Here is a 20,964-nt window from a genome sequence, read left to right on the forward strand (position 1 = left end):
ACTATGCATTTGTTATATGTACACTCCTACCTTTCTTTTATGGTTGTCTCATGTTTTAAATGCTTTGGGGCACTCTTAAAGCAGGCTTCAATGTCTGTGGAACATCTTTGGATGATTTCGCTTTCAGAATCAGCTCTGACTTCACAGCTGACTTCTGCCTTTAGCTGTGCATAGCTTTCCTTAAAGTCCATGTATAAATAAGTGGTTTTAAAGTGTACCTTTTCCTTCCATTTATCAGCTCATGTAGTCAGAAATTAAAGAAAAAATAACTAAGGGCTCTTTGTGGCTGCCAGCAGCTGCTGTCTGGCCAGCTCTCTGGAGGTCTGTCCAAGGGAAGCTTGTGAGCACAGTCATGGCAGCTCAGGTTCAAATGCTGCTTTTTGTGGTGCCAACGAGAGCAGCTGGGGAAGATAAGTGGGAACATGCACAGCCTGCTGTTCTCCATCCCTGGTAACAATTACACTTGTATGGTTACAGTGTGATGTACTGACAGTAAGACTAGCACAAGAGGAAAAGCCTTGTGCATTTTTGATGTTGTAGTCCAAGAGCTGTGAGTCTCTAGGACTGATCACTGCATGTTCTGATGATTTCATAGAACCATTAAGGTTGGAAAAGAGCACAAAGATCATCTAGTCCAACCACCAACCCAACGTTCATGCCCTCTAAACTGCACCCCTCAGTGCCACATCGACCTTTTTCCTGGATATCTCCAGGGATGGTGACTCCACACCTCTCCAGACAGCCTGTTCCACTGCCTCACCACTATTCTGAGAAGAAAGACTTTTTCCTAACATCCAACCTGAACCTCCTCTGGCACCACTTGAGGTCATTTCCTTTCATCCTATCAATAGTTACCCAGAAGAAGAGGCCTACCTCTGCCTCACTATAACCTCCTTTCTGGTAGTTGTAGAGAGCAATGAAGTATCTGCTGAGCTTCCACTTCTCCAGTCTAGAGAATCCCAGCTCCCTCCGTTGCTTTCCATAAGATCTGTGCTCCAGACCCCTCACAGCTTCATTGCCCTCCTCTGGACATGCTCCAGGGCCTCAGTGTCTTTCTTGTAGTGAGGGGCCCAACAGTGAGCACAGTACTGGGAGTGCAGCACCACCACAGGACTCCATTACAATTCTTAGTATTGCTCGTAGCCACTGAGGGCTACTGCTGCTTTAAGAACTGAAAAGAGACGTAACCTTCTTGTGGCCAGTGAGACAGTGAGCCGAGATCTACGCATCTGGGACGCTGTCGCTTCTGGGTAGTGAAGTTCAAGCGCCGCCTCTCATTCTATCCAGATTAGGTGTGACAGGTTTATCTGGAGTTTGTGGACACGTGAAAGCTGAGCGCAGCCATCAGTGGGAAAAGCAGCCACTGGCTATTAGTGTAAATATTACATTTTCAAAAGCTTCCCAGAACAGCAAGAGAAATCGCGTGCAATTGCCCGCTTCTTTGCCCCGATACGGGGCACGAATAGCAGCAGCAACGCCGCGGCGACTCGCGCGGAGCAGCCGAGCGCGGTCTGCGGGCGCCCGGCGGCGGCGGAAGGAGGGGAAGCTCCGCGCTCCGTGCCGCTCCGTGCCGCTCCGTGCCGCACCGTGCCGCTCCGTGCCGCACCGTGCCGCTCCGTGCCGCTCCGTGCCGCACCGTGCCGCACCGTGCCGCACCGCCGCAGCCGGCCCGCAGGGGGCAGCCGCCGGCCCGCCGAGGCCCCGCGGGTCGCGGCGGGGATGGCGGAGGCGGCGGACGAGGCGGAGCTGGGCCTGCTGGAGTGCCGGGTGTGCTTCGAGCGGTACGGCCCCGGCGGGCGGCGGCGGCCGCGTAACCTGCCGTGCGGACACGTCCTGTGCCGCGGCTGCGTGGAGGCGCTGGGCGGCCCCGAGCGGCGGCGCCTGGAGTGCCCCTTCTGCCGGCGGCCCTGCGGCCTCGGCGAGACCAGCGACTGCCTGCCGCTGCTGCAGCTGCTGGAGCTGCTGGGCCCCGGCGGCCGCGGCCCCTCGGTCCTCGGCGGGGCGGCCGGCGGCGCGGCTCCTCCGCGGCTGCGGCTGTCGCTGGGCGGCTGGGGGTCGCTGCTGAACCCCACGGGGGTGGCGGCGTGCCGGGCGTCGGGGCGCCTGGCGGTGGTCCACGACGGCAAAAAGAGGGTCCACGTCTTCGGGCCGAGCGGGTCCTGCCTGCAGCGGTTCGGGGAGCGGGGGGACGCGGGCAACGACGTCAAGTACCCGCTGGGCGTGGCGGTCACGGCCGACGGGCACGTGGTGGTCGCCGACGGCGGGGACCGCTCGGTGAAGGCCTTCGACTTTGACGGCAGGGGGACTCTGGCCGTGCGAGAAGGATTCTGCCTGCCGTGGGGCCTGGGGGCCACCCCCGAGTGCGACGTGATGGTGACGGACGCCGAGGCCGGAGCTCTGTACCGCCTGACGGCCGACTTCGGCAAGGGGCGGCTGAAGAAGTGCCAGCTGGTCCGCTCCAAGCTGAGCAGCCCCAGAGGGGTGGCCGTCTGCCCGAGCTCGGGTGCCGTGGTGGTGATAGAGCACCTGAAGACTAAAGGACCAGGCGGCTGCAGCACCCGAATGAAGATATTCAGTGCAGACATGACTCTCATTGGCCAGATGGATAGCTTCGGGCTGAACCTCGTTTTCCCCTCCAAAATATACACCACGGCTGTGGCCTTTGACAAAGAGGGCTGCATCGTCGTGACGGATGTCTGCAGTCAGGCTGTGATATGCCTGGGGAAACCTGAGGAGTTTCCCGTCTTTACCCCTCTAGTAAGCCACGGGCTTTCTTATCCCGTAGGACTGACTTACACAGCAAACAACTCCCTCGTTGTTTTAGACAGCGGTGATCATTCAGTGAAAATATATAGCTCTGCCTGAGTGGGCTTAGATGTGTTCTGCTACTGGTTTGAGCTGCTTTTGGCTACAAAGTGTGTGCAGTGCTGGTGTTCAGAGGCGTGTAGGGAGGGAGGATTTCCCGAGCTTTACGTGAAGTGAAATTGCCCTCTTAGACCAATGTACTGTATTTCCCACAAAATGTACACCAGATCCCACGCGTGGCTGCAGGAGACATCGTGGCTGCTGCAGACCAAAGTCCGCAGTGAACCAACCGAGCAATGAGGAACTTTAGAACTATTCCATATGCTGATAACCAAAAATTCATACTGTGCATTAACAACAGCATTTGGAATGGAGTAATCCAAGATCCGCACCTGGGATAGAAAAGGATGCTGCTTTTGCTTACTGTTACTCACATTCTGTTTCTGACAGATTTCTGCATGACAAAAGAGTCTGACTTGATGAACTGATAGGAGAAATGGCAGCTTCAGCTCAAGGCCAATTGATCCAGCCATGATCAGTTGCAGTACATGAGCTATCAGCATTTAGTGAGTTATATGAAGTGAAAAGATGCTCAAAGCCTTTTTGTTTTCTTCTCCATATTGGGGAAACGCAATTCTGGGTATGCCCTTCTTTGTATGCATTTCTTACCACTTTTTTAGTGTTTTACTGAAACACTAACACTTGCCACATATCGCATGGATCCATATCTTCATTGAGATGTGTAATTACTGGCATGGGTGGCTTTCCCTAAACGCATCTCCAAGTACTCATGTTTAGACCGTGGGCACTTCTGCATCTACTGAATGGAACTGGCCATGCTAGTAACACAGGTACTCTTGAGAGATTTCCAGTACTGCCTGCATCTGTCTTGAAATTAATATGGTGCTTCTGCACCACTCTGCAAAATTCAGTTGAGATTTTGAATGTTGGAGAGGAGTAATAAGGACAAGGGGGTGAGAACCTTGCCTTTTCTAGCCTACAAAAAGCATTTTGCTGACAGCAGATAGCAGGTTAAGAACTCTTTATATTTTCTTGAAAACTGTTTTGCTGTGGATGTGAGTTCAGTTGCCTTACTACATCACGGAAATCCAAGTATATGTGTATTATTTTTAGAACAATATAACACACCTACTGGAAGTCACTGCTGCGTTTTAGGAATTCATGTGTTTCTAAAATAATTACCCAGGTAATTCAGCACTGAAAGGAAGTTACATATAAATGTGTCTTGTGAGGTGGAGACAAATAGATTAAACTAACATAAAACTTTTAAGGATGTATATTTAGTGACTGAAAGCATGCGTATTAACTAAAGCCATTTCAAGTCCATGGGTAATCTTTCTATTGGTTAACTTCTCATTTGGCTTTTGCTCTGACCTCCTGGCCATTTAATAACTACTATATTGCTGTATGAATAACACGTACCAAATATTTCAAATTGGAGCAAATTTGGCCCTCTAAATCAAACGGTGTATTAAAGCTCTCATATTCAGACTGTGTATTAATATATCTCACGTTAACATTTATAAAAGCAGAGCAAACAGGTATATTAAATACATCTATTTGTAAAGGTTAATTGAACAGCAGACTGGATGTCAAATACCCATGGAGTCGGATACATTGGAATATGAATAAGAACAGATGAAAGTGGGATCCACCAGTGTCCAAACAAATTGTTTCCACACTCCTGACAACAGGAAGAGGCCAAGACGTTCCTGTTCTTAAGAAAATAAAATTCTACATACATCCTAGCTGAGGGTTTCTGCATCTATTTCTTCGGGCACTCTGGGTCCTGCAGGTCTTTCCTTGAAAATGCAGCTATGCCAGAGAAAGCAGACCATGAATTTCTGCTGAATTTGGTTTCACAGATGTTTCCTCCAGCAGTGGCTCTGGAGCATCCACTGTTGTGCCAAACATGGGCCACAGGGTAGGCTAGGTTGCAAGAGAGCTGAGGAGCTGATCCAGCCCTACCTTGAGCTAATAAAGCGCAGTCAGCTATGAACTTGTGGGTTTTCAAAACACCCTCCAACTCTTCTGAGTTTATATTGTTAACACCATTAACAGCTGCAAGGCTTTTTAAAAGAAGTATATGTTTTCCTCTCTTTTTAAATGTTTTTTAAGAAGGAGGAACACAGACACTACAATATAAGATCAGACTAGACAGAGTGCCCAAAAGGTGTGCTCCAGAGTTAATGAGGGGATTGGAGGGCAGTGTGTATGAGGAGCAGCTGAGGTCCCTTGGCTGGTTCAGCCCAGAGCAGAGGAGCTGAGGGGAGGCCTCATGGCGGCCTGCAGCTCCTCAGGAGGGCAGAGGAGGGTCAGCGCTGAGCTCTGCTCTCTGGTGGCAGCGACAGGAGCTGAGGGAACGGCATGGGGCTGTGTCAGGGGACATTTGGCCTGGAAATAAGGGAAAGGTTCTTCATGGACAGGGTGGTTGGGCCCTGGGACAGTGCTGTTCCCTCGGGTGCTGTCCCTGTCTCCAGAGAGCAGAGCTCAGCGTTGACCCTCCTCTCCACTTGTGTTTGGAGAACACCCTCAGAAAGATGATTGAGCTTTTTGGTTGTCCTTTGTGGAGCCAGGAGTTGGACTCATTGATCCTTCTGAGTCCCTTCCAGCTCAGGCTGTTCCATGATTCTATGAACTGGGGGCTTTCCCATCAATCCTGTATGCAGTGAAGAAGGCAGGGAAAGAATAGCCTTGCCCGGCTAAGAGACAAATTAACTCACTGAAGTGTCTGTAGAATGACAAGAACCCATGCAAATGGATCCACCAGGCATGCTCAGCATCCTGATAATGTTGTTGCTCAGGCAGGGCCAGTGTCCAGAGAACAATTTGAGATCAAGACATTGCTAGAATCCAGTGAACAGTTTGGGGCCCAAGCACGTCTCTGAGGCAGAGAATAGCATTGAGTGAGGCTTTACCCATTGTCCAGAGAGCAGCATGTGACACAGGTGTTCCTGTCATCAAAAGAACAGTGAATGGTGGTACATCCACCAGAGAACACCATGAGGCTCAGTGCTGTCAACTGGGGCAAAAAATGGTATGGTGCTAATAAAGAGTGTTTGTCTGTATTCCATGCCAGACAGTTGTCTGTCAGTTCCTAATTTATTTGTTTTATCACTTTTATCTGTTACAATCAAATTTCTCTATTTTAGTTGCGGTAAAGTTTATGTTTTCTCTTTTACTTTTTTTTTTTTTTTTCAACGTTGGAGATATCCTGCTGAAGTTATTACAGTGTGACTTGTTAATTCTTTGAAATATATTGACCTACATGGTTTTGTTAGTGGCAAGACACATAGCAAATGCATATGATCGGTCTAGAAATACATCTTGGATAATGCAGTAGGAAGTATATTGTCTTGAGTAGGAGCCTTCCTGACAGCTCATGAAGAGAACTTACTCAGAGGAGCAGCCCTGTGGAATATATATGCCTTTCGAGTGCTCTTATGTACAAGGGAAATTACTACAGTCAGATAACATTTCCTCAGGGGAACCAATGTGTTTCAGAATTCGTGTAATACCGTTTATGTTTTATTTATACATAATTAATAGTCTGTCACCATAGTACTTGTGGGACCTGGACAATTCCTCTCAACTATGAGGCATGGACTTTCATCTTCTCAAACCTTCCTCTGCACCAGGTGATTGTTTTGCCTGCTGATCTCGTTGATGTGCAAGTTTCCTAGAGCCTACTCCATGCAGGCATCTTTCCAGCAGCTGAAATGCTTATTTTTAAGTATTTGGCTCATGTTGTTTTAAAATCCACTAGAGCTCCAGTTGTTGCCCATTCCACTCCTGTCTGCTTTCATATATGACTGGAAATCACTTCATATTTGGGTTTTACCTTATTTTACCTGCTGGGCAATCCAGCTTTGTTCTATCTAGTTTGTCTCCTGCCATCTCCTCCAGTCTCTACTTATTTTACTACAAGAAAATACAAGCTTTTTCTGTGACTGATGTTTTCACTGTAAGGCTTGGTGGCATCATACAACACTGCATCCAAGAAACCATTGAATTTCATTTTAATTCATCTGATTTAGACACTTCAATTGTGAAGATTTAGAGAACACCTTAAAAGTTTTGAGATCTTCAGTGTATGTGGGAAAATGCAACAGTAAAACTCAACCTTTCTTTTGTCACACAATGATTGAAGAGATGATGGGAGACAGAAATCCACTAGTACACATACAACAAACTGAAAAGACTTCGATGTTTTCACTTTCTCTTGCTTCTTCCTTTATGCATTTATGCACATTAACCCTATAGCTCCTTTAAAATAGGTTTTCAGGGTGGTGCTTTAATGCTGTCTGCATCTCAGAGGCCTGCACAACACATGCTGCCCTTTCCATCTGGAAATCAGTTGGAATTTAGTCACAGATGTCAACAGAACAAAAAATGAGAGAGGGATTATAAAATCACAAGGGACTCACGTGCAAAAAAATGTAATTACTTCTGTGATGGTTAAGGAGTTCCTCTGGATGCATTGAAAATGGGGATGGCTAGGGATGTACTTTCCCTTCTGTAAGCGTGCTGGTATTTTCATAGAGAATATAATTTAGGACTGTGTCACACTGCTTCAGTGATAATTACCATTGCAATCTCGTATTTTAACAATGTTGATTAAAACAAATACAGTAGACAATATTCCCTTTGTATAATCTCATCAGCCCCTACTATAGGTTGATAGGTCTGCTATACATACGTGCTGCAATTTTCTATTTGGTTTATGTTTAAGCTTTGATCTCATGTTGCTGTCATTGCATGTAAGTGTACCAGGGTCTGTTTACAGCGTTCAGCAGTAAGGTAGTCAGAGTCATTTCAGAAATGATAGCAGAGGGAAAACTAAAAAGGTGAAAATACGTTTTTATAAATACATTAACAGCAAGGAGAGGGCCAAGGAGAATCAACCGCCTTTATTGGATGCAGTGGGGCATGTTGTCACTAAGGATGAGAAAAGGGCTTAGGTTCTCAGAGCCTTCTTTTCTTCTGTCTGTAATAGGCCAGTTATCATCAGGGTTCTCAGCCTCCTGAGCTGGAAGGCAGGGACGGAGAACTGATCAATCCTCCAAAATTCAGGAGGAAACCATAAGTGATCTGTTACTCCACCTGAACCATCACAAGTCCGTGGGGCCAGAATTGATCCACCCACGCACGATGGAGGAGCTGACAAAAGTGAGTGCCAAGCCACTTTCCATCATTTATCAGTGGTCCTGGTCAACAGGGAAGTCCTAGATGACTGGAGAATTGCTAATGTTATGCCAGTGTACAAGAAGGGTCAAAAGGAGGATCTGGAGAACTACAACTCTGTCAGCCTGACCTAGGTATCAGAGAAGGGCATGGAGATCATCATCTTGAGTGCAGTTGTGCAGCATGCTTGGGACAACCAGGGGGTTCAGGCCCAGCCAGCATGGGTTTGTGAAATGCAGGTCCTGCCTGACCAACCTCATCTCCTTCTATGACCAGATGAGCAGCCTGGTGGATGAAGGAAAGGCTGTGGATGTAGTCTACCTAGACTTTAGTGAAGCCTTTGACACTATCTTCTCCAGAACTCTCTTGGAGGAGCTGGCAGCCTGGTCCATGGCCTGGACAGGTGCACTCTTAACCACGTGAAAAACTGATTGGAGGGCTGGGCCCAGAGAGTGGTGTTGAATGGAGTTAAATCCAGCTGGTGACTAGACACAAGGGTTGGTGTTGGGGCCTGTCCTGTTCAATATCTTTGTTGCTGACATGGATGAGGGAACTGAGTGCACCCTCAGTAAGTTTGTGGATGACGCCAAGCTGGGAGGATGTGTCAATCTGCCAGGGGGTAGGAAGGATCTCCAGAGGGATCTAGATAGGCTGAATAGCTAGACTGAGGCCAACTGTATGAGATAGACAAGACCAAGTGGCAAGCCTTGCACTTTGGTCCCAACAACCCCATGCATGTAGGTAGAGCAGCTGGCAAGCAGTGCAGAGGAAAAGGACGGAGGAGTGTTGGCCAGTGCAAGGCTGAACATGAGGCAGCAGCATGCCAGGTGGCCAAGAAGGCCAATGATATCCTGGCTTGTATCAGCATAGTGTAGAGGGCAGTGATAATCCCTCTCTACTTGGCACTGGCTAGGTGCGCCCTGAGTACTGAGTTCACTGTTGGGACTCTCACTGCAAGAAAGACACTGGGGCCTTGGAGAGCAAGGCCAGAGAAGAGCAACGAAGCTGGAGAAGGATCTGGAACACAAGTCTTCTGAGGACTGGCTGAGGGAACTGGGATTGTTTAGTCTAAAGAAGAAGCAGAGACCTTCCCACACTCTAAAATCACTTGAAAGGCGACTGTAACAGGGTGAGGGTCAGCCTCTTTTCCCAGGTGACAGGACAAGAGAGAATGGTTTCAGAAGAGCAGCGAGATCTTCGAAAAGGCTGCCCAGCAGTGTGGTAGTCACCAACCCTGGAGGTTTTCAAGAAAAGGGTAGACACACTGCAGCAATTGGACAAATCAATACAATGTGAAAGGCATTACAAAAGAGGTGTGATAACAGGACCAGCACAATAGAAAGGTGCTATAAAGGAAGGGAAGCAGATTGCTTATCTGTATCAGAAGATTCTAGGTTCACAGGGGAAAGCTTCACCGAGGAGGGATCTCCAGAAACAGTTCCCATACACTCTACCCCTTCACAGCATGAATCAGTGATTGAGTCAGCTGGAGGGTGAGCCTTCCCTAGTACAGGGATCCAACACACATCAATGTTTATACATCATTGCCGGTCGCAGTGCAGGTTGACACAGTGTAAGATGATTGACCAGTTTGTGGTTGAAGTTCATGCTCTCCCATGGGCCAGTGCTCACTTGTGTTACAGGAGGCATGGAGGTGTTTGGTGCAGGTCCATCTTGCTCTCTTGCAACCTAGCTTAGCCTGAGACCTGTGAACCTGTGTTTGGCATGACAGTGGGTACTCTAGAGCCAATGCTGGAGGAAACATCTGTGAAACCAAATTGAGCAGAAATTCATGGTCTGCTTTTTCTGGCATAGCTGCACTTTCACAGAAAGACCCGCAGGACCGGGCTCTTTTTGAGATCAGACACTGGAGGAGAACACAGTTTCGTCAATCACTAAGCTGAATCACCTGCCAAACATTGGTTGGTCTACAATCAAATTGCCTCACTGAAAGGGAAAGGTCACAGCTATGTGCCCCTCGCGCCTCCCCAGAGTGCCCAAAGAAATAGATGCAGAAACCCTCAGCTGGGATGTATATAGAATTTTATTTTCTTAAAAACAGGAACGTCTTGGCCTCTTCTTGTTGTCAGGAGAGTGGAAAGTATTTGCCTAGACGCTGTTGTCTTATCGGTGGCCGTGGCTGTGCCTCCCGCAGCTCCTGGATCGATGGCTGGAGCTGTGGCTCCCATGGCCGTCTGACTGGTGGTAGTGTCTGTGTCTCGAGTCATGTCCTGAACGGTGGCTGGAGCTGTGTCTCCCATGGCTATCTGATCGATGGTCATGTCTGTGTCTCAAGCTGCGGTCTGAATGGTGGCTGGAGCTGTGGCTCCAATGGCCGTCTGATCGGTGGCCATGGCTGTGCCTCCCGCAGCTGCTGGATCGGTGGCTGGAGCTGTGGCTCCCATGGCCGTCTGATCGGTGGTAGTGTCTGTGTCTGGAGTTGTAGTCTGAGCAGTGGCTGGAGCTGTGGCTCCCGAAGCTGCCTGTTTGATGGTGGCAGCTGTGCCTCCCATCACTTTGCCCATGTCTGGCATGCCTGGGCATCACAACCCCCTCCATGGGCACCACAGGATCCACTGCCAGGTGTGGGATGAGAAGCCCCATGCCCCAGACTCCGCAGGGAACCCTGCTGGGTGGTGGGGCATATTGAGGGGGGCCCACCTCCATGGGCTCCTCGGCATCCACTGCCGGACGGGGGATGAGGAGCCCCATGCCATTTTGTCCCCAAGGGGCGACACTGCGCCTCGCGGTCTCCTCTGCACGCCTGAGCATTGCCTGCAGCAGATTCCTCTCACGGTGAGCGTGATGAGATCTCCACCCTGGCAGAGGACGGCAGAAAAGACTCACTTGCACGCCGTTGTCTGAACGCTGCGCGTGCCTGCGCAGCACACCATTCTTGGGCTGATGAAGCACATGTGGGTTCTTCATCCTGTCCCTTCCTGGAGACTAGAGACTAGTCTCTAGTGGGCTGCACAAGGGACTGGACGCAAGAGCGATGGCTGTGGCTCTCACGCAGTAATGCCTCTCGTGCGCCCGCTGCACTCAGTCTGTGTGCCAGGTGGCGTCCTGCTCTGCGCTTCCTAGCACTGCTTCTCTCTCGCCCACACCCAGGTGGGCAGCCGCCTGCCTTCCTGCTCTGGCTCCTCTCCCGTCCACGCACGCGTGGCACCCAGAAGGCCTAAGCTCGGCAAGTGTGGGCCAGCTGCCGCTGCTCCCGTATTTATGGGGCGGTGTAAAGGGCGGGGCAGCGGTGGCCATTGTGACGTCTGCAGGCCACTGCAGTGCCCATTGTGACAGCGTCTGACGCGTGCAGCCAACCCTGGCCATGTTGGGCATGGCCGAGGGAGCTGTGGCTCCCTTTGCTGCTGTTTCGGTCGTGGCAGTTGTGCCTCCCATCATTCTGTCTGTGTCCAGCATTCCTCGCAGACATATCCATAGGTGGGAAAGGAAGGTGACACTGGCACACAGAAGGACTCCTGGAAGTCTGAAAATGACTGTTTGAATGGCAGGTGTACCGTCAGCTCTTCTTTTCCATTCCCATGCCCTGCCTTACTTATGGGAGATGAAACGATGGAAAATCTTTGCATTCACAGGCTGACCGTGTCTTCCAGAAGAGCATTTCTTTTTATCCATTTTTTGGTCAGCTATTGTGGTGTTTAAGTCTTGACACCAATTTGATTTCAGAAAGATTAATCTACCTGAAAGTTCAGTCCATGTTGTGGGCTTTTTTTTGTTTGTTTATTTTTCCTTTCTAAAGCGTAACTTTGTCAGATTTTCACATCGAGTGAGACCTTTTGCTTTGTTACCTGTGAAGCTACTATTACAGTTACTACCCTTGAGTATTCTAATGAGTTCCAAGAAGAACATGCTAAACAAACATGACCATAGCAATCTGCTCTCCCCCAAATCACATTAACATCACCCCAGGTAGGGGAACATATAAGGTCAGGTTATGAGGATTATTATTTCGGGGAGCAGAGTACAAAGCAGAAGAGAAGATGGAGAAAAGGAAGGAAAAGACACAAAAGGAGAGATGAGAGATAAGAGACAGAAAACTGTGTTCCTCTTTTTCCCCTAAGATGGGAGCACTTCACCTCTTGGTGAAGAAGCATTTTTGCTAGCACTGTTATCAATGGCAACCCTGAATCTGCTGTGTTTGTCTCTTCAATAAATCATCTATTCTTTGGAAACTTTGGTGACTCTGTCCAGTGAAACTCTGAGGGAGCACCGACACACAAGCGTTTGTGAACCCTTCAGTGACAGCCCACGAGGGGGTTTTCTGGCAAGCAAAGCCCCAGCTATCCTCTTAATGCAACACCTTTCATCCTTTCTGTCAGATTGAAGGGATGAAATCTCAGATAACTGTATATGATGGTAAACGTCTTAAGTCATTCAAGGAATGTGTTTTGGGGAGTGGTATGCAAATGCTTTTGAAGCGTATCCTCCTTGAAAGGAGGATGAAGGACCATATACAGTTTAAACCATATAGACTAACAGCTTAGGAATGCTTCTACCTCAGATTCCCCTGTGCAGCTTCATTTGCAGTAATAGTTATGGGAAAAAATAAATTGAAAGTAACCAAATGACGTAACATTGGCTTTTTGTGGTTGTGATAGCAGCAGACTGCTTCCATGATCCCAAGATCTTCTTAGTACTTGACTTTGTAGACAAATCATATAGTTAGTTGGAGTTACCCTGTCAAATGCTGGTGGAGACAAAATAAAAGTAGCTTGGAAGCCTGCACAGGCAGTCTATGCCACCAATTCCTTCTCCTGCAAAGAGCAAGCCTCTTTGCCATGCCATAAGCTATGAATCCAAGAGGATGAGATTTGAAGTTGAATGACCAAAAAAGCACACCCTGTGGTCACTCTATTTGACAGCCTTCAGTGTATATGAAAATGAGCATGTGATCTGTAGGAATACAGGAAAGGCTATTCTGAGCAGCAGCTGTGAAGCACGATCAACAGCATGCGAACTAAGGACATCTCCAGAAGAAGGGGAAAACAAAGTCAAATAAGCTGTGCAGTGGCCGCATGATGATGTCTGTGATTTGAGGAAGAGAGCATGCCTAGGAACAACTCATGGCTCTGATAGATAAGCACCTACATGCATGGTTATGGAGTGCTTGTGGAATACTCTGTTGACATGTAAAGGTGGATGGGAAAGCTAAAAAAGGAAAGTTGTGAATGTATATAAGTGATGTGAGAACATGTAATAAATTATTTGGTTCTTTCTGGCTCAGTTTTGGATGGTAGCAGAGGCTGTCTGACCTTGGTAGAAAGTCAGTTCTTTGAGGTTTCATAAAGCTTTTTGCTGTTCTTTTCTTGTGAGATGGTAGTGATGTATTCCTTCCCACTGAGACTTTTGACCACAGATCTAATTCCCCCCTACTCTCACAGCCAAGAATTTCCTATCCTAGAACATACCCCCCTGGCTCTTAAATTAGGTCCATTATTTCTTCTCCCTTTTTCAGGGTCTTAAAAACCTGCTTTCCAACGCTGTGTGTTATATATACATACCAGTTCTAACATCTAGGTCCACCAGAAGCGAATCATTTTTTCATACTTGCTTTTATTCCATCCGGCACATGAAGAAGATAGGATATTTCTGTACAAGTACAGATTGCTCTCTGGGCCATCTAATGATCTTATGTGGCCCATAGAACATAACTCTCTTACTATAGTGCTGTATTGCCAAAGATTTGGTGGAGACCAGAAGAAATACATTCTGCTGCCTAATAGATATTGTCAGGTGGAGTTACAAATGTTGCCAAAAGCATTTCTCAAAAGAGAACTTAAGTTGATGGAATCAGCTCTTTAACCTTGGCAGTTAATGTGAATAAAAGTGCAAAAAGTCCTTTTCACAACTACCTAAAAAAAAAAAAAAAGGATTTCATAAGGAGAAGACAACAGCTACAGTCTATGATAGAACAAATTAGACTGCAGCTTCCTTTTCAAACATTTTTGCATGTCTGGCTTTCTATACATGCAAATGTTTGAATATCATTCACAAACCTATGCCAGATAATAGTTAAAATATTCCTTCCCAAGACTCTTCCCACAGCCAAAATCTTAGAGAGTCTCATAAAGACACTTATCAGTTTCTCATTAGCTAATATCATTGTTTGTATTTAATCCTGTAATGATACAAATGTGTCTTGTGAGGTGGAGACAAATAGATTAAACTAACATAAAACTTTTAAGGATGTATATTTTGTGACAGAAAGCATGCGTATTAACTAAAGCCATTTCAAGTCCATGGGTAATCTTTCTATTGGTTAACTTCTCATTTGGCTTTTGCTCTGACCTCCTGGCCATTTAATAACTACTATATTGCTGTATGAATAACACGTACCAAATATTTCAAATTGGAGCAAATTTGGCCCTCTAAATCAAACAGTGTATTAAAGCTCTCATATTCAGACTGTGTATTAATATATCTCATGTTAACATTTATAAAAGCAGAGCAAACAGGTATATTAAATACATCTATTTGTAAAGGTTAATTGAACAGCAGACTGGATGTCAAATACCCATGGAGTCGGATACATTGGAATATGAATAAGAACAGATGAAAGTGGGATCCACCAGTGTCCAAACAAATTGTTTCCACACTCCTGACAACAGGAAGAGGCCAAGACGTTCCTGTTCTTAAGAAAATAAAATTCTACATACGTCCTAGCTGAGGGTTTCTGCATCTATTTCTTTGGGCACTCTGGGTCCTGCAGGTCTGTCCTTGAAAATGCAGCTATGCCAGAGAAAGCAGACCATGAATTTCTGCTGAATTTGGTTTCACAGATGTTTCCTCCAGCAGTGGCTCTGGAGCATCCACTGCTGTGCCAAACATGGGCCACAGGGTAGGCTAGGTTGCAAGAGAGCTGAGGAGCTGATCCAGCCCTACCTTGAGCTAATAAAGCGCAGTCAGCTATGAACTTGTGGGTTTTCAAAACACCCTCCAACTCTTCTGAGTTTATATTGTTAACACCATTAACAGCTGCAAGGCTTTTTAAAAGAAGTATATGTTTTCCTCTCTTTTTAAATGTTTTTTAAGAAGGAGGAACACAGACACTACAATATAAGATCAGACTAGACAGAGTGCCCAAAAGGTGTGCTCCAGAGTTAATGAGGGGATTGGAGGGCAGTGTGTATGAGGAGCAGCTGAGGTCCCTTGGCTGGTTCAGCCCAGAGCAGAGGAGCTGAGGGGAGGCCTCATGGCGGCCTGCAGCTCCTCAGGAGGGCAGAGGAGGGTCAGCGCTGAGCTCTGCTCTCTGGTGGCAGCGACAGGACCTGAGGGAACGGCATGGGGCTGTGTCAGGGGACATTTGGCCTGGAAATAAGGGAAAGGTTCTTCATGGACAGGGTGGTTGGGCCCTGGGACAGTGCTGTTCCCTCGGGTGCTGTCCCTGTCTCCAGAGAGCAGAGCTCAGCGTTGACCCTCCTCTCCACTTGTGTTTGGAGAACACCCTCAGAAAGATGATTGAGCTTTTTGGTTGTCCTTTGTGGAGCCAGGAGTTGGACTCATTGATCCTTCTGAGTCCCTTCCAGCTCAGGCTGTTCCATGATTCTATGAACTGGGGGCTTTCCCATCAATCCTGTATGCAGTGAAGAAGGCAGGGAAAGAATAGCCTTGCCCGGCTAAGAGACAAATTAACTCACTGAAGTGTCTGTAGAATGACAAGAACCCATGCAAATGGATCCACCAGGCATGCTCAGCATCCTGATAATGTTGTTGCTCAGGCAGGGCCAGTGTCCAGAGAACAATTTGAGATCAAGACATTGCTAGAATCCAGTGAACAGTTTGGGGCCCAAGCACGTCTCTGAGGCAGAGAATAGCATTGAGTGAGGCTTTACCCATTGTCCAGAGAGCAGCATGTGACACAGGTGTTCCTGTCATCAAAAGAACAGTGAATGGTGGTACATCCACCAGAGAACACCATGAGGCTCAGTGCTGTCAACTGGGGCAAAAAATGGTATGGTGCTAATAAAGAGTGTTTGTCTGTATTCCATGCCAGACAGTTGTCTGACAGTTCCTAATTTATTTGTTTTATCACTTTTATCTGTTACAATCAAATTTCTCTATTTTAGTTGCGGTAAAGTTTATGTTTTCTCTTTTACTTTTTTTTTTTTTTTCAACGTTGGAGATATCCTGCTGAAGTTATTACAGTGTGACTTGTTAATTCTTTGAAATATATTGACCTACATGGTTTTGTTAGTGGCAAGACACATAGCAAATGCATATGATCGGTCTAGAAATACATCTTGGATAATGCAGTAGGAAGTATATTGTCTTGAGTAGGAGCCTTCCTGACAGCTCATGAAGAGAACTTACTCAGAGGAGCAGCCCTGTGGAATATATATGCCTTTCTATGCATCGAGTGCTCTTATGTACAAGGGAAATTACTACAGTCAGATAACATTTCCTCAGGGGAACCAATGTGTTTCAGAATTCGTGTAATACCGTTTATGTTTTATTTATACATAATTAATAGTCTGTCACCATAGTACTTGTGGGACCTGGACAATTCCTCTCAACTATGAGGCATGGACTTTCATCTTCTCAAACCTTCCTCTGCACCAGGTGATTGTTTTGCCTGCTGATCTCGTGGATGTGCAAGTTTCCTAGAGCCTACTCCATGCAGGCATCTTTCCAGCAGCTGAAATGCTTATTTTTAAGTATTTGGCTCATGTTGTTTTAAAATCCACTAGAGCTCCAGTTGTTGCCCATTCCACTCCTGTCTGCTTTCATATATGACTGGAAATCACTTCATATTTGGGTTTTACCTTATTTTACCTGCTGGGCAATCCAGCTTTGTTCTATCTAGTTTGTCTCCTGCCATCTCCTCCAGTCTCTACTTATTTTACTACAAGAAAATACAAGCTTTTTCTGTGACTGATGTTTTCACTGTAAGGCTTGGTGGCATCATACAACACTGCATCCAAGAAACCATTGAATTTCATTTTAATTCATCTGATTTAGACACTTCAATTGTGAAGATTTAGAGAACACCTTAAAAGTTTTGAGATCTTCAGTGTATGTGGGAAAATGCAACAGTAAAACTCAACCTTTCTTTTGTCACACAATGATTGAAGAGATGATGGGAGACAGAAATCCACTAGTACACATACAACAAACTGAAAAGACTTCGATGTTTTCACTTTCTCTTGCTTCTTCCTTTATGCATTTATGCACATTAACCCTATAGCTCCTTTAAAATAGGTTTTCAGGGTGGTGCTTTAATGCTGTCTGCATCTCAGAGGCCTGCACAACACATGCTGCCCTTTCCATCTGGAAATCAGTTGGAATTTAGTCACAGATGTCAACAGAACAAAAAATGAGAGAGGGATTATAAAATCACAAGGGACTCACGTGCAAAAAAATGTAATTACTTCTGTGATGGTTAAGGAGTTCCTCTGGATGCATTGAAAATGGGGATGGCTAGGGATGTACTTTCCCTTCTGTAAGCGTGCTGGTATTTTCATAGAGAATATAATTTAGGACTGTGTCACACTGCTTCAGTGATAATTACCATTGCAATCTCGTATTTTAACAATGTTGATTAAAACAAATACAGTAGACAATATTCCCTTTGTATAATCTCATCAGCCCCTACTATAGGTTGATAGGTCTGCTATACATACGTGCTGCAATTTTCTATTTGGTTTATGTTTAAGCTTTGATCTCATGTTGCTGTCATTGCATGTAAGTGTACCAGGGTCTGTTTACAGCGTTCAGCAGTAAGGTAGTCAGAGTCATTTCAGAAATGATAGCAGAGGGAAAACTAAAAAGGTGAAAATACGTTTTTATAAATACATTAACAGCAAGGAGAGGGCCAAGGAGAATCAACCGCCTTTATTGGATGCAGTGGGGCATGTTGTCACTAAGGATGAGAAAAGGGCTTAGGTTCTCAGAGCCTTCTTTTCTTCTGTCTGTAATAGGCCAGTTATCATCAGGGTTCTCAGCCTCCTGAGCTGGAAGGCAGGGACGGAGAACTGATCAATCCTCCAAAATTCAGGAGGAAACCATAAGTGATCTGTTACTCCACCTGAACCATCACAAGTCCGTGGGGCCAGAATTGATCCACCCACGCACGATGGAGGAGCTGACAAAAGTGAGTGCCAAGCCACTTTCCATCATTTATCAGTGGTCCTGGTCAACAGGGAAGTCCTAGATGACTGGAGAATTGCTAATGTTATGCCAGTGTACAAGAAGGGTCAAAAGGAGGATCTGGAGAACTACAACTCTGTCAGCCTGACCTAGGTATCAGAGAAGGGCATGGAGATCATCATCTTGAGTGCAGTTGTGCAGCATGCTTGGGACAACCAGGGGGTTCAGGCCCAGCCAGCATGGGTTTGTGAAATGCAGGTCCTGCCTGACCAACCTCATCTCCTTCTATGACCAGATGAGCAGCCTGGTGGATGAAGGAAAGGCTGTGGATGTAGTCTACCTAGACTTTAGTGAAGCCTTTGACACTATCTTCTCCAGAACTCTCTTGGAGGAGCTGGCAGCCTGGTCCATGGCCTGGACAGGTGCACTCTTAACCACGTGAAAAACTGATTGGAGGGCTGGGCCCAGAGAGTGGTGTTGAATGGAGTTAAATCCAGCTGGTGACTAGACACAAGGGTTGGTGTTGGGGCCTGTCCTGTTCAATATCTTTGTTGCTGACATGGATGAGGGAACTGAGTGCACCCTCAGTAAGTTTGTGGATGACGCCAAGCTGGGAGGATGTGTCAATCTGCCAGGGGGTAGGAAGGATCTCCAGAGGGATCTAGATAGGCTGAATAGCTAGACTGAGGCCAACTGTATGAGATAGACAAGACCAAGTGGCAAGCCTTGCACTTTGGTCCCAACAACCCCATGCATGTAGGTAGAGCAGCTGGCAAGCAGTGCAGAGGAAAAGGACGGAGGAGTGTTGGCCAGTGCAAGGCTGAACATGAGGCAGCAGCATGCCAGGTGGCCAAGAAGGCCAATGATATCCTGGCTTGTATCAGCATAGTGTAGAGGGCAGTGATAATCCCTCTCTACTTGGCACTGGCTAGGTGCGCCCTGAGTACTGAGTTCACTGTTGGGACTCTCACTGCAAGAAAGACACTGGGGCCTTGGAGAGCAAGGCCAGAGAAGAGCAACGAAGCTGGAGAAGGATCTGGAACACAAGTCTTCTGAGGACTGGCTGAGGGAACTGGGATTGTTTAGTCTAAAGAAGAAGCAGAGACCTTCCCACACTCTAAAATCACTTGAAAGGCGACTGTAACAGGGTGAGGGTCAGCCTCTTTTCCCAGGTGACAGGACAAGAGAGAATGGTTTCAGAACAGCAGCGAGATCTTCGAAAAGGCTGCCCAGCAGTGTGGTAGTCACCAACCCTGGGGGCTTTCAAGAAAAGGGTAGACACACTGCAGCAATTGGACAAATCAATACAATGTGAAAGGCATTACAAAAGAGGTGTGATAACAGGACCAGCACAATAGAAAGGTGCTATAAAGGAAGGGAAGCAGATTGCTTATCTGTATCAGAAGATTCTAGGTTCACAGGGGAAAGCTTCACCGAGGAGGGATCTCCAGAAACAGTTCCCATACACTCTACCCCTTCACAGCATGAATCAGTGATTGAGTCAGCTGGAGGGTGAGCCTTCCCTAATACAGGGATCCAACACACATCAATGTTTATACATCATTGCCGGTCGCAGTGCAGGTTGACACAGTGATTGACCAGTTTGTGGTTGAAGTTCATGCTCTCCCATGGGCCAGTGCTCACTTGTGTTACAGGAGGCATGGAGGTGTTTGGTGCAGGTCCATCTTGCTCTCTTGCAACCTAGCTTAGCCTGAGACCTGTGAACCTGTGTTTGGCATGACAGTGGGTACTCTAGAGCCAATGCTGGAGGAAACATCTGTGAAACCAAATTGAGCAGAAATTCATGGTCTGCTTTTTCTGGCATAGCTGCACTTTCACAGAAAGACCCGCAGGACCGGGCTCTTTTTGAGATCAGACACTGGAGGAGAACACAGTTTCGTCAATCACTAAGCTGAATCACCTGCCAAACATTGGTTGGTCTACAATCAAATTGCCTCACTGAAAGGGAAAGGTCACAGCTATGTGCCCCTCGCGCCTCCCCAGAGTGCCCAAAGAAATAGATGCAGAAACCCTCAGCTGGGATGTATATAGAATTTTATTTTCTTAAAAACAGGAACGTCTTGGCCTCTTCTTGTTGTCAGGAGAGTGGAAAGTATTTGCCTAGACGCTGTTGTCTTATCGGTGGCCGTGGCTGTGCCTCCCGCAGCTCCTGGATCGATGGCTGGAGCTGTGGCTCCCATGGCCGTCTGACTGGTGGTAGTGTCTGTGTCTCGAGTCATGTCCTGAACGGTGGCTGGAGCTGTGTCTCCCATGGCTATCTGATCGATGGTCATGTCTGTGTCTCAAGCTGCGGTCTGAATGGTGGCTGGAGCTGTGGCTCCAATGGCCGTCTGATCGGTGGCCATGGCTGTGCCTCCCGCAGCTGCTGGATCGGTGGCTGGAGCTGTGGCTCCCATGGCCGTCTGATCGGTGGTAGTGTCTGTGTCTGGAGTTGTAGTCTGAGCAGTGGCTGGAGCTGTGGCTCCCGAAGCTGCCTGTTTGATGGTGGCAGCTGTGCCTCCCATCACTTTGCCCATGTCTGGCATGCCTGGGCATCACAACCCCCTCCATGGGCACCACAGGATCCACTGCCAGGTGTGGGATGAGAAGCCCCATGCCCCAGACTCCGCAGGGAACCCTGCTGGGTGGTGGGGCATATTGAGGGGGGCCCACCTCCATGGGCTCCTCGGCATCCACTGCCGGACGGGGGATGAGGAGCCCCATGCCATTTTGTCCCCAAGGGGCGACACTGCGCCTCGCGGTCTCCTCTGCACGCCTGAGCATTGCCTGCAGCAGATTCCTCTCACGGTGAGCGTGATGAGATCTCCACCCTGGCAGAGGACGGCAGAA

At 47.4% G+C, this 20,964-nt stretch overlaps 1 protein-coding gene across 1 annotated transcript; it reads left to right on the plus strand.

Moving 5' to 3' along the window:
- Positions 1-1,680: 1,680 nt before the first annotated feature.
- Positions 1,681-14,212, plus strand: NHLRC1 (NHL repeat containing E3 ubiquitin protein ligase 1). The gene has a single exon (XM_090136876.1). It carries the CDS (start codon positions 1,720-1,722, stop codon positions 2,863-2,865), a length of 1,146 nt encoding a protein of 381 aa, XP_089993002.1. The 5' UTR covers positions 1,681-1,719; the 3' UTR covers positions 2,866-14,212.
- The last annotated feature ends 6,752 nt before the right edge of the window (positions 14,213-20,964 follow it).

Source organism: Phasianus colchicus, chromosome 3 (assembly GCF_987193195.1).
Source record: "Phasianus colchicus chromosome 3, bPhaCol1.hap1.1, whole genome shotgun sequence".
Classification (NCBI taxonomy): Eukaryota; Metazoa; Chordata; class Aves; order Galliformes; family Phasianidae; genus Phasianus; species Phasianus colchicus.

Bases quoted from the DNA above. Each gene is read 5' to 3' on its own strand.
- NHLRC1 (XM_090136876.1), top strand. From the start codon at position 1,720: ATGGCGGAGGCGGCGGACGAGGCGGAGCTGGGCCTGCTGGAGTGCCGG.